The 14,163-nt window shown below is 40.6% G+C and overlaps 1 protein-coding gene across 1 annotated transcript in view; it reads left to right on the top strand.

Moving 5' to 3' along the window:
- Positions 1-14,163, top strand: part of TADA2A (transcriptional adaptor 2A) — a 52,772-nt gene that overhangs the window by 33,092 nt on the left and 5,517 nt on the right. Inside the window, exons 9-13 of the mRNA XM_080826412.1 lie at positions 3,423-3,486; positions 4,845-4,888; positions 7,587-7,697; positions 9,822-9,893; positions 12,856-12,988. Coding sequence (XP_080682538.1) covers positions 3,423-3,486; positions 4,845-4,888; positions 7,587-7,697; positions 9,822-9,893; positions 12,856-12,988 — 424 coding nt within the window. The remainder of the gene's footprint in view (positions 1-3,422; positions 3,487-4,844; positions 4,889-7,586; positions 7,698-9,821; positions 9,894-12,855; positions 12,989-14,163) is intronic.

Below are 14,163 nucleotides of genomic sequence, written 5' to 3'. Positions count from 1 at the left end.
AATTTATTAGAAATGAACAAAGAAAACCTATAGTAACTAATACTTTTTCCTTTATACTTAAACTTTAACAAATAATGCGTCCACTTACCTCTTCAATTCGTTCAGTTAGAATTTATGTTATTTTTATCTCAGACTCAAGGCAGAATGGCCTAGATTAAGTATTCCTGGTCATTTCCCAGTGATTGAAGTTACATACATATATAGTACGTCTGCTCATAGCCCCGCATGTTAGGTTTTGGTGTTCCTTCCTTCTAATCTGAGACTATCCTGAGGGCAGGTGGCAGTGAGACGCACAATAATGAGTCAGCATGGAGTGTCCAGAACTTATTTCTACTATCTTGTCAGTGATACCATACTGATAGTGCCTCAGAGTTGTATGTTGCTCAAGTTCTGTTGCTGTTATACAGTGAAAGAAATTCATGATTGTAATGAGCGATTGTGTACTGTTCTCTTACTTGATAGGTTGCATTTTTTTCCTGCCTTAATATCTAGTTTCAGGAAGCAAAAGTGTGGGTTTCAAACTGTTCTGTGGTGGTACCCTCAGGCAATACTACTGGGAAAGGTAGCTGGAGGTAGAATGGAGAGAAGAGGTTCAGCTAAAGCGGATCTAACTTGTCTATTTCAAATAAGAACATATTTGAAAATAACGTTTGAAAGTTACTGTAGGAGAACATGCAAATCTGTGTTGACTCATTGCCCCCATGGGTTAAACTTGAATTTGTATCTCACATCCTTCTTTTAAGCAATGAGATTATATTGCCTTTTTTGTTTATTAGAATTACAGAGGCTCTAGGCTCTTATTTTGATTCAGTGAAGCTCACTATCCTGGAAGACGTGATTGTCATACAAAATAAAGTCCTTGCTGCGCGGTTGGTATGTTAAATATTACCTAACATCTGAATAGCATATTTTAGTTTTTCAGAGGACACGTGTCAGGTCATTATGTTGTGCTCTAGAGCCTGTTTCTTCTGTGAATACATTCAGTAATTAAAACAAAACCCGTCAGAGGCACCTGGGTGGCTCAGTGGGTTAAAGCCTCTACCTTCTGCTTGGGTCATGATCCCAGGGTCCTGGGATGGAGCCCCGTGTCAGGCTCCCTGCTTGGCAGTGAGCCTGCTTCCCCCTCTCTCTCTGCCTACTTGTGATCTCTGTCTGTCAAATAAATAAATAAAATACTAAAAAAAAAAAAAATGTTAAACTCTCAACTTACACAAAGACTAAGGACACAAGTTATTGAATAGTTGCAGAATCTACTGAAATCATAAAATTTTAAGATTCCGTCAGAATCCAGGTTGCCTGGGTGGCTCAGTCTATTGGGCGTCTGCCTTTGGCTCAGGTCATGATCCTCGGGTCCTGGGATTGAGCCCCGCATTGGGCTCCCCACTTGGCCAGGAATCTGCTTTTCTCTCTCCCTCTGCCCCCTCCCCCATTTGTACTCTCTCTCTCTCACTCTCTTTCTCTCAAATGAATAAATAAAATCTTTAAAAAAATAGATTCCTTCAGAATCCGTGAATTATAGTTAAGAATGGTTTGTGTAGCACAGTGCCAAGTCAAGTAGTCTTCATGGTTTCTTCTGGAGCTGTTAATGGTTGGTCTTTATTTCTTAACTTTAAAGGGGCTTCAGGTTATAAAAAGCCTGTGGGAGTTGTTTACTTCTGAGTTTGTTTTTTGTTCTTTGTTTTTTTTTTAATTTAAATACTCATTTCATTTTTAGTTAAGCCAGATTTTTCTACTCACAGAAAAAGTAAACATGTTGGGCAATTTCAGTGTCTTTCCTACTCCAAGGCTCTAGAACCAGACTGGGTTTTGATCCCTGTTCTGTACCTAGCAGCTGTGTGAGTGAGGGCAGATTGTTTCATGCGCATGGTGTATAGAGCATGTGAAGGAATGGTAGGAAACAAGACTGGGAAGATTGGGAGACTGAAGGCAGTAAGGGGTTTTGTATAATATGCGAGGGTTTGAACTCCCATAAGTGGATGGGAAGCCACTGAAAAATTATCAGCAGGGGAAATACACCATCGGATTATGCTTAAAAACATTACCCTGGTACCATTTGAAGGCTTGAATTGGAATAAGGCCTACCTTATTCCTGGAGTTACTAAAAAAGTATACTCAGTGATCTGGTGAGATAGGATACCCGAGCTAAGGAACAGGATTAGGAACAAAGAGGAAGAGATGAATTCAAGACAGACTGAAGCATTCAGTATAGGTAAGACTCACTGACTGACTGGATATGGAGGAAGGGGAGGGAGCGTCAAGCTGATTTCTTTTCTTTTCTTTTCTTTTTTTTTTTAAGATTTTATTTATTTGACAGAGAGAGACACAGCAAGAGAGGGAACACAAGCACAGGGAGTGGGAGAGGGAGAAGCAGGCTTCCCACCAAGCAGGGAGCCCGATGGGGGGCTCGATCCCAGGACCCTGGGATCATGACCCGAGCTGAAGGCTGACACTTAAGACTGAGCCACCCAGGTGCCCCTTCAGGCTGATTTCTGTCTTGGACAACAGTTTTGGGAAAGAGGTAGAGTACAAGTTTGTAACTGAGGACCGTGTGAGTAGAGATAGCCAGGTAGGGTCTGGAGCTTAAAATAAATATGTGGGTTTGAGATTATATATTTTGATGGTACTTGGAACCATAGGAGTGGATGAGATTATAGGAATAAGGTGAGGGGTGAAAAGAAAGATGAGAACAGAACCCTGAGGAGCTCTGACGCTGGAAAAATTGACCAGGGAAAGAAAGAGAACCAGAACTATTGTATTGATGAAACCTTTTGCTGTCTACTGTTTTCTCCTAATTCCCCGTGTCTTTAACATGAAGCTAAAGCCAGGAAAGGATTGGGACATGGGCAACAAAGCAGATCATAGCTTTGGGGTTGTTAGGCCAGTTAGTGGAACTTTTCACTACTGAATGCGAGACCATCCCCTAAATACTTGTTGCTCCCCGACTGCACAGTGCTCCTCTGGGAAAATGTCTCTGCTGCCCCTAATTCACCTTAGTCTTTTTTGATAATGTCTCCTAAACTTACTCCTATGAGGTTATAACCCCAGTCAATATTCATTTTTATGACTACTCTAATAGATGTAGTTTCTAGCCCGTGTATGACCAAAGTTCAGACTCCTGTTATATGAAACCTGGTAATATGCGTAACCATATGCATGGTCAAAAGAGGTGTTCAGTAGAAAACAGAAATTGTTACCTTTAGGGTAATTCCATATAAATATATACATAGGAAAAAAGATCTCTCTAATTTACTGTCAAAGAAATTCAGTATCCTAGGATATTTTTGTTCCCAAGAGACAAATTGCCTAGACCAGTGAGTGTGGAATAGTTAGCAATATGAGGTTCAAAGTTTAAGATAGTTTGGGTGAAAGATTTATTTTTGTCTAGGCTTTATATCTGTGTGTGTGTGTGTGTTTGTTTATAGCTCTGAAGATGGCTGTTGTAGATATCTATCATTCCAGGTTAAAGGAGAGACAAAGGCGAAAAAAGTAAGTACAGAAAACCATCCAGCCTTCTCTCAGGTATGGACTGTTGACCACATATAGCCCATAAGGAACATTTTACTTGTGGCTTTTCTTGTGACCTTGAGAAAGACACTTATCTTCCTTGGTCCTTAATTTTTCCATCTGTCAAATGCGGATAATAATACTTGTCCTTTTTTTGTTTTGTTTTGTTTTTTACTTCCTCTTTTCTTAACCCTTTCTTGATGTTATGATGACCATTGAATAATATGGGTGCACTGTTTTAAGGAGAAAAGGAACAAAATAAATTCAAGGTGTTATCAAATTGTTAAGCTTTTTTTAATGCTTTCATTCTAACTGCTCATTTTTTAATGAGAAGTCTTATCTAAAAGGATTTCAAAGAAATTCTGAACAAGTTTCAGACAGTCTCAGTTACTCCTTCTCTTTGCAGCAGAACAAAAAATATATATTCAGACTGAGAAATTATGGATCCCAGACCCCCTCTAGATTACAAAGACTGTTAACAGTTCAGGGAAAGGTATGCAGGATGTATTAGCATGTGTGTGTGTTATCATGGTGTTACAGACTAGAAACACAGTGGCATCACAACAAAAAGAGAGGAATAGGACTTGAGAGGCGCTCTTGAGGGGCCAAGATGTGACCTAAAGTAAAGCGTGCCTAGAGTTAGCTTTGGAGAAGTGCTGAAGATCACTCAGCTGCCCCTGTGAGGGACGTCATCACTCATCATGCATACCTGCAGTGTAAGATCAGAGGTTCCAGACACAACTCTGCATGGTTTACTTAAATTCTCTCTTTGCTTGAAACACATAATTCGAGCTAGATATTATCGTGGAACTCAGGGGTTGAGGATGCTGTTAGATCTTATGTTGATGCCCTTGTGTTAAACAGGCACAGTATTTATTTCAAATACTTCAAAGTGTTCTGTGAATGTACACAGGTACAGTTGTAAATATTGGATGTGTGATCATGGCACCCTTTTATGGTTTAGCCATTTCCCTTAAAAGACTGTTTTCAAATATCAGTTCCCTGAATTGAACAGATTAATTCTTACGACACGGACACAGATTCCCTTCTGTTTCATTCCAAGATAATAGACATGTTTTCAGTATTTTTGAGTGCTCATTCATTCATCCAGCAAATAGTTACTGGGAGTCATGTCCAAGGGGAGGAAAATTGGATGATCTTTGAAAACCTAAAATTGTGTTAGCAGACTCACTACCCTCTAAAACTTTGTGGGGAGTGATGTCTTTGAACCTTAGTATTCTGCCCCATAGTGTTTCAGATGTGTAATAAAAGCTGCATGTGGGAGACATTATTAGATGTGGAACTAATTATAATATACATTATTGTGGTTTTCATCCTAGAATTATAAGAGACCATGGATTAATCAACCTTAGAAAGTTTCAGTGTAAGTATTAGCTGCTTTCTTTATTTTAAAATTTCTTCCAACATTATTAAACAGTCTTCAACAAATCATTTATGGCAGTAGTTCTTAATCCAAGTTGTATATTAGCATTCACGTAGGTAGCTTTCTTTTTTTTTTTTTTTTTTTTTGTAATCTCCAGACACAGTGCGGGGCTTGAACACATGAACCTGAGATCAGGAGTCACATGCTCTACCAACTGAACCAGCTGGGTGCACCAACATATCATATTGGAAGCTTTAAAAAAATTCTGATGCCTGGGTATCACCCGAGACTTATAAAGTCAGAATCTCTGAGGATTAGTGCAAGAGCATTTTTAGAAAATCTTCAAGGCAATTCTGTTACATAGTGAGAGTTCAGAACCATTAATGTATCATCAGCGCTTGTATGATAATTCCTTTTTTTCTTTAAGTAGTATAGTAATTGGAGCATGAATATTAATGGATCATTTTCTGGAACTGGGTAGGAACTATATGTTAACATAACCTTGATCATCAGATTGTTAAACATTTTTATGGGAAAAGCAACCATTATTTTGCATAATTTTGTTTGTAGTGGACAAACGTAAGACATCTAGTATTGTATGATGGTGATAGTAAAACTATAATGACTTCTAAGTGAATGCACACTTTGACCTTAATATTTTAAATATTGGAGATACCTGGGCTGAGCAGAAAAAGGCCCTGTACTTTTTCTTCTTCTGCGATGTAGAGTTTATTCAGCAAATAAGAATGATGATCTCATAATGATTACAGTATTTATATAGAAATGTTATAATACTTGTATGTCACATGTGCTTCTCATCCTAGTTGATGGAATCTTATAGAGCTTGACACTCTGTGCCATTGTAGGGTTCCTTTCAGCCAGTCAGGGGTTAAGTGTTTTTTAATATGGTTGTGATCATAAATAAGTATGTTACATCTTTTTTTCACTTTCTGATACTCTTTTTCAAGTGATTGTGGTATTTTGAAGATGTCCCTCTTAATAGTTACGTAATATGTTGTGTGTATATAAATAAGTATATAATATGCTAAACTTTTATTATTAGATATTTAGCTTATTTTTAATTTTTTGAATCATTATAATCCTGTGATGAGTTTGTGAATAAATGGGTCAAAGAATGTGATCATTAAAAATGCTTGACCTGCACTGCCAGATTGTTTTCCAAAAGATGGTTGTATAAATTTATATTCCTTCTAGCAATGGATGAAATTGCGTGTTTAACCTCATTCTTCATTGAGGACTGTGGGTTTGCGAAAATAACAGGATCAGATTTCCATTGCCCTTTCTATAGACAATTATTGGTCATATTCTGGTAGCCACAGTAGTGGGTTCCTGTGTCTGAATGCCTGGGCTTTCAGTAATAGGTCAGTAGTGTTTTGACCTTTACTCAAAGTAGACCCTGACTCATATAAATTCTGTTCTCAGCTGGTAAACAGAAGTGAGGTTAGCCTGATTACTTTAATTGTATTTTGTGCATGAAGAGCTGAGAGGAGGCCCTGTTGCTTCACAGTGTGGTATCAGAGGTTTCAATTGCCATTATACTGAGTGTATGTGACCTTAATATTGTAGGCAGAGGGGTTTTTTACACCAAATGTAAAGTTTTTACTCCTAATTCTTCTGTACTATCCATGTAGGGTGTTCTTGTTTTGGTTTGGTTTGGGGAGGGGCTGGTAGTGAAAATAATCAGTCTGTGGCTGCCCATCAAGTCAGCACCTGGAATTTGTGGATAAGAATGTCTCCCTCAAGGGTGGAGATTGAGCTGAGGAGAGGACTTAATTTAAATAGCTGTCATAATGCAGAGCTTGTATCTATAGTCCAGAAGTGAGCAGAGCTAGCTTAGTTACTTTAGCTCGTCTGCTCACCTAGTTTCAGGCTAGTCCATCTGACTGAAATGACCAAGTAGCAGTTCTGGCTACTCCAGCCTACCACGTACTGTTGGCAGGTTTTACTCCTTATCTTCTTCGCCGATGCCACTTTGTAGTAGAAATTGGGTCGTTAGTAATCCTCAGAGTTACTGACTGTGGCTACCCTGTGTATGTCACCATTTAGATGGATGATAGTTATCCGAATATAACTCCATTAGTAGTAAATTTAGTTGTAGTACTTAGTTTGGAGGAAGGCAAATGGCCCTGATAGAGAGTGAAGAAGTAAATGCCTCACTTGAGGCTCTGTTGGTAGGGAGATTTCTCGTGGGGCATGAAAGCTATCACACATTTTTTCCTAGGCTAGTCTACCTCTTCTAGATGGATTATTGTGTCTGCATTTTCCTTGTTTTCCTGCAGAAGTTAATATTAGAAATTTTGCCCAACATTGTTCCTAAGAATACATGATCTGCCTTTAATTGTCTTTCTGGTTACTGCCAACCGTCCCTGTCCCTGTACAGATGACCAGCCTGAGGTGTGGAGGTGAGTATATTATCATCACCAGCGTGCTTGGTGATGCACATGGTCTTCTGTTCTCCAGGGAGAACAACATCCCTATGTGATAGTCACTATGATGCTCTTATCTTTAGGATTAGTGTTTTGCATTCTTGGCTTTCCTGTTTGCTTCCTGTCATGGGTAAATCAGTCATGTGAGGTTAGGAATGGTTCCTTCCAATTTACTTCTTGTAAAAGAAGCGTAGAGAACTTAGAGATTTTTATATTCTCTATGGCATTGTTGTGCTTTGTTTTCACTGTAGTAATGGAACGGCGGTATCCCAAGGAAGTCCAAGACCTTTACGAAACAATGAGGCGATTTGCGAGGATAGTGGGGCCAGTGGAGCACGACAAGTTCATTGAAAGCCATGCACGTAGGTGCTTTTTAAGCCTTGCACAAGTATTTGTGTGTGTGTGTTCATGTAAATAGGGAGGATAATGGTATGTTTTAGGTGAAGTTCTATAAATAAATAAATGGATATTTTTATCTTTTCTTCCCCTTTATTACAGTGAACTAAATTTGGGACTTTGGGGGTGGACAGAAGAGGCTAAAAAGGCTAGTAGCTTTCTTTTTTTCCCACCAAAGCAGTAGTTTAGTAGTTTCTTCCCCCACTTTATATGTAAATTATAGGAGTTTTCAAATATATACAAAGATGGAGATAATAGTATAATGAACCCCCATGTATCCATCACCCAGCTTCATCAATTAACAAATAGCCATTCCTATTTCATTTTTATCACCCCCTCTTCTCTCACCCTCAACTGGATTATTTTTTTTTAAAGATTTTATTTATTTATTTGACAGAAAAAAATCACAAGTAGGCAGAGAGGCAGGCAGAGAGAGAGAGGAGGAAGCAGGCTCCCTGCCAAGCAGAGAGCCCGATGCGGGACTCAATCCCATGACCCTGAGATTATGACCTGAGCCGAAGGCAGAGGCTTAACCCACTGAGCCACCCAGGCGCCCTCAGCTGGATTATTTTGAAGCAAATCCCAGACATCAGATAATTTTGTTCATGAATATTTTAGTATTAAAACTAGTTTTTAAAATGGGGACAGAGTTGGATGACTCATGGAGATAGTACTTCCATCATTCTCTCTCTTTTTTTTATTTTAATTTTATTTTTTTAAAGATTTTATATATTCATTTGAGAAAGAGAATGCACAAGCAATGGGGAGGGGCAGAGAGAGAGGGAAAAGCAGGCTCCCTCCTGAGCTAGGAACCTGATGTGGGACTCAGTTCCAGGACCTGGAGATCATGACCTGAGCCGAAGGCAGACGCTCAACCATCTGAGCCACCCAGGTGCCCCCATCATTCTCTCTCTCTCTCTTTCTCCCTTTTTTTAAATAAAATATGTATACTTTTAATTCCTTAAGTAATCTCTACACCCAGTGTGGGGCTTGAACTCATGACCCCACAATCAAGAGTCCCATGCTGTATGGACTGAGCCAGCCAGGCTCCCCAGTACTTCCACCATTCTTTTACCTGTCTTTCTGAGAGACCTCCACCCAGTTACCATTTGATTTTTCACAACAAAAAAAATTGAAGTTGTTAAGGCAGTGAGGCCTACACTTTACAGTAATCTGGACTGGGTAGCTTAAGCTACATTTTTCATCACGAGTTTTATGTACTTGACCCTCAAATTTAGTTCTGGGAAAATGTTTTACCAAGGCCCTCACCCTGTTCTCATCATGCAAACATTCCTTGCATGGCATTGTAGGCATTTCTCTGAGCCAGGTTGGTTGTCCTCATCAAGCACCCTGTTTGGTTGGCATTCTTCATGTGGTTTGTACTGGTGACTGATCTTTTACTTCCTGTCCCAGTTTGTGCCATCCTTGGTTTATGTGTCATTCCAAAGAACTACACCCCATGGATTGTTCAGGCTCTTCCTTCATCCTTTTTTTCAAAGCACTCAAATTTGAATGGTCTATCACATAATAACCCAAGCAGTTGCAACCTGAGCTATGCGCTCAGAGGAGGCAGAAATCTTTGGTTTATGGAAAACAATGCTCTTTTGTTCCTATAGGAGAAAAGCTGTAAAGAAACTATCTGGGACTTGAGCACAGAGCTTTTGTCCTTTGCTTCCAAAAGGACCACATCAAGTAATAGCAGAGGCAGGTTTTATAAAAGAATTTGGTTATGTGGATAGAGCTGTTAATAGAGGATAAATAGAGTGGGGAAACTTAGTTGTTTAAAAAAATTATATTTGTTACTTTTGTAGCTAAATGAACTCAGCTGGTTCACTTTATGTTTTCTGGGAGACAGTTCCAGCTGCTTTTTCCAGTTGGGGATGGCAGCCAAAAGATGGCTAGCTTAAGTTTTTCTCAGCTCTTGGGTAAAATTTCTAATGAGACATTACAAATATACAGGATTCCTCAAATGGAATTGCCCAGTCTTTTATATAAGGCAGAATTACTGAAAATATTCAATAGCAAAGTGCTCATTGATGATGATTTTGTTTTCCCAACTTTTCTCTTTCATTTCTTCTTGGGATAAACAGTGGAATTTGAACTCCGAAGGGAAATCAAGAGGCTCCAGGAATACAGGACAGCAGGCATTACCAATTTTTGTAGTAAGTATGCTTAAGCTACACATTCTATCAGGGGGCAGGTGTCTTCTAAACACATAGAGGAAGTCTCTGTTTGAGACCATGTGGATTTTTTTTTAACAAGCTTTCCCTTTTTGGAGTGAGTGTTTGATCTTTCCAGTGAAGTCTTTTCAGTTTAATCCTTGTAAATGCCATGATAATAAAAGTGATAACACAAGAGAGAGAGGTGCTGCTTTAGATTCAGGAACCTGCTGTGGCCTCTTAAAAAAAAAGGATTTTTGTATTCTAATTTTTAGCATCAGCCTTCCAAAATTTTGTGGTGCGTGGTCTGATCATTTGTATTAACCAAACTTTAAATATCTTTTTTTTTTTTTTTTTTTTTTTTTTTTTTTTTTTTATTTATTTGTCAGAGAGAGAGAGAGGAGCGAGAGTGAGCACAAGTAGACAGAGTGGCAGGCAGAGGCAGAGGGAGAAGCAGGCTCCCTGCCGAGCAAGGAGCCCGATGTGGGACTCGATCCCAGGACGCTGGGATCATGACCTGAGCCGAAGGCAGCTGCCTAACCAACTGAGCCACCCAGGCGTCCCTTAACCAAACTTTAAATAGCTCTACATGCTTACATCCCAGTTACTTGAGGTAGTAATAATAATTATATTAATAACAGCCAACCTCGAAATAGCAGCAGTTTACCATACACCAGGGCCTATGCCAAGCACTTCACCTGGATGGTATCACTGGATTCTCATAACAAACTTAGGAGATAGGCAGTGTTATTTCCATATAATGAAACAAGGTTTGATATGGTTGAAGAGGATACGTGTAATAGAGCCAGGATGTAAGGGCAGGCAGTGTTACAGTAGTTAAGAGCTTGAGGTCTAGACTTGCGCAGGTTGGGTTTGGATTGTGGCTCTCCTGTTTATCACATTTGTAATTCTGTTTGGGTTTCAATTTTCCATGTCTCTTAGAGTTAGTAAGATTAAATTAGAGATAATGCATGAAAACAGCCCAGTACCTAGCCCACGGTAAATGCTCAGTAAATGACAGTTTCTTTTGTTTTGTTGGAAAGATCTTTAGCATTCCCTCCTTCCTGTTGCTTGAAAGCTATCACCCACTACCCATGAGAAGTGGTCTTGTGGGGTGTAAGTTCAGCCTAGCGTAATGGTTCTTTATTTTTAATGATGGAAACCATTTCAAAATGAAATTTTACGTAGAGCCCTGGTCTGTAAATAAGAGAAAAGTGGAACTACTTTAAAGCCTGTTGATGCAGGTCCCGTATAGAACCCAGGACCACCCGGTGTACATGGTGATATCTTTGCTCTTCACAGGAACCCTTGAGATATTTTCATGGAATCCTGGGGCTTTATGAACATGGCTTAAAACTCACTGCTTTTGTTACTTTGGAATCTGTACACCTTTGTTAACGTGTAGAAAACACCATGCAACCTTTGTTAAACAAGACACTGATACCAGGTTTTGATTACCTGCTATTGGTTGTATCTGGGAAAGAGGGGAAAGGAATTGCGCTAGTCATTGAGGACTTACCTTTTTTTGTCATTTTAATTGGTTTTTAAAGAAGAGTGTATGCATATAGCACTTATAACTTTGAAAAAATGTAGAAAAAAAATAGAACAGGAAGCAAATATGACCATATTGAAGTTAGTTATCTTTGGGGGGGTGGAAACATAAGTGACTCTTACTTTCTTTGTATTTTTCTGTTTGGGGAGATTTTGCCTCCAAATTTCTTAAAGCTAGGAAGAGAATAAAAATGTTAATTATTTCTTGTAAAAAAAGGGATTTCAAACTAGAGGAAATCACGTTGCTCTTAAAAAAAAATAATTGTGGGGAGCACCTGGGTGGCTTAGTTGAGTATCCAACTTTTGGCTTTGGCTTGGATCATGATCTCAGGGTCATGGCATCGAGCCCTGTGTCAGGCTCCCTACTCAGCACAGACTCTGCTTGAGATTCTTTCTCCCCACCGCCCCCTGTCCATGATCTCTCCCTCTCTCTGAAATAAATAAATAGGGGTACTTGGGTGGTTTAGTCAGTTAAGGTCCAACTCTTGGTTTCGGCCCAGGTCATGATCTTATAGTCTTGGAATCAAGCCTGGCGTCCTTCTGTGCTCAGCGTGGAGTCTGCTTGAGATCTCTCCTCTGCTCCTCTCCCTGCTCATGCTCACTCACTCTCTCTCTCTTTCTCTCAAATAAAGAAATCTTTTTTTTTTTTTAAGATTTTATTTATTTGACAGAGATCACAAGTAGGCAGAGAGGTAGGCAGAGAGGCAGGCAGAGAGAGAGGAAGGGAAACAGGCTCCCCGCTGAGCAGAGAGCCCGATGTGGGGCTTGATCCCAGGACCCTGGGATCATGACCTGAGCCAAAGGCAGAGGCTTTAATCCACTGAGCCACCCAGGCGCCCCTCAAATAAAGAAATCTTTAAAAAAACAAATAAGTAGGGACCTCTAGGTGGCTCAGTTGGTTAAGTGTCTGCCTTCAGAGTCCTGGGATCGAGCCCCACGTCGGGCTCCCTGCTCAGCGGGGAGCCTGCTTCTCCCTCTGCCTGCTGCTCCCCCTGTTCCTTCTCTCGCTTGCTAGCACACTCTCTCAAATAAATCTTTAAAAATAAATAAACACATACATACAAAAATAAATCTTTTAAAAAAGAAAACATAATTGTGGAAGCAATCTTGTATTTTTTTTTTCTTAAAATTTTATTTATTTATCTTGTGGGGCTGCTAAGGGAGAGGGAGAGAATCTCAAGCGGACTCCCCACGGAGTGCAGAGCCCCACACAGGGCTTGCTCACAGCCCTGAGATCATAACCTGCGCCAGAACCAAGAGTCAGACGCTTAACCGACTGAGCCACCCAGGCGCCCTGGAAGCAGTTTTGCAAAAGAAACCCCCAAAAGGCGAACTGTTTGCTGGTCGGTTAGAAAGCCTTTCAGTTAGTTCTGCTGCGTTGTCATTGCAGTCACGTTCTTTTCTCCACCTTCAGGTGCCCGAACCTATGACCACCTCAAAAAGACGCGGGAGGAGGAGCGCCTTAAGCGCACCATGCTCTCTGAAGTGCTCCAGTACATCCAGGACAGCAGTGCTTGCCAGCAGTGGCTCCGTCGGCAAGCCGACATGTGAGTGCTTAGTCCAGAGAGCAGGAGCGGCTTCTCAGGTGCTCTGGCTTTTATGTGTAGTTTCAGATATTTCCATGGGTACCCTACCCACTTGGCAAAGTAATAATAATTGGGTAGCTAGAAAAACTCAGAATTCCAATCTTAGCCATCTGTCTCAGAAACACTACAATTCTGACAGTTTTGAGAAACATAGCTGGCCTCCTAGAATCCTACTTTGTTACTTTGATCTTCTTTTTAAAAATAGTAAATTCTTCCACCATGCCTCCTCTTTCCACCCCATTGTCTATTGGAATGATTTCCATTGGCAAATCATGTCCCTGTCCTTTCCCCATGATTAGTCTTCATGATGTTCCAGACTAAGAGCTCTTCTTAACAAATCCAGGCGATTTATTACACCCCATAGAACAGATCACCCTTCCTGGTTAGTATAGTGGGATATGCTGTAAAACAGTACCGTCTATCTCTACATCCCTTTAAAGTAACCAACCTGAGGCACCTGGGTGGCTCAGTCGGTTAAGTGGCTACCTTTGGCTCTGGTTACGATCCCAGGGTCCTGGGATCGAGTCCCACATTGGGCTCCTTGCTCAGCAGGGAGTCTGCCTCTCCCTCTCTATCTGCTTCTCCCCCTGCTCATGCTTGTTCTTGCGCTCTCTCTCAAATTAAAAAAAAAAAAAAATTTTTTTTTTTTTTTTTAAAAGACTTTATCTTTCAAAGAGAGAGAGCATGAGGTGCCTGGGTGGCTCAGTGGGTTAAGCCTCTGCCTTCAGCTCAGGTCATCGGGCTCTCTGCTCAGCAGGGAGCCTGCTTCCCCTTTCTCTCTGCCTGCCTCTCTGCCTACTTGTGATCTCTCCTTTTCTGTCAGATAAATAAATAAAATCTTAAAAAAAAAAAAAGAGAGCACATAAGCAGAGGGGGGGGTTGCAGGCAGAGGGAGAGGGAAGAAGCAAGGATCCTGGCCAAGCAGAGAGCCAGCCCCAAGCAGGACTCGGTCCCAGGGACCCCTGGGATCATGAACCTGAGCCAAGGCAGCTGCTTATACTGACTGAGCCACCCAGATGCCTCAAATATTTAAGAAAAAAATTGTTGTTAAATAAAATAAAGTAGGGCACCTGGGTGGCCTCAGTGGGTTAAGGCCTCGTGCCTTCACTCGGTCATGATCCCGGTGTTCTGGGATC

Source organism: Martes martes (assembly GCF_963455335.1).
Source record: "Martes martes genome assembly, chromosome: 16".
Classification (NCBI taxonomy): Eukaryota; Metazoa; Chordata; class Mammalia; order Carnivora; family Mustelidae; genus Martes; species Martes martes.
This window is presented reverse-complemented; position numbering and strand designations above follow the sequence as displayed.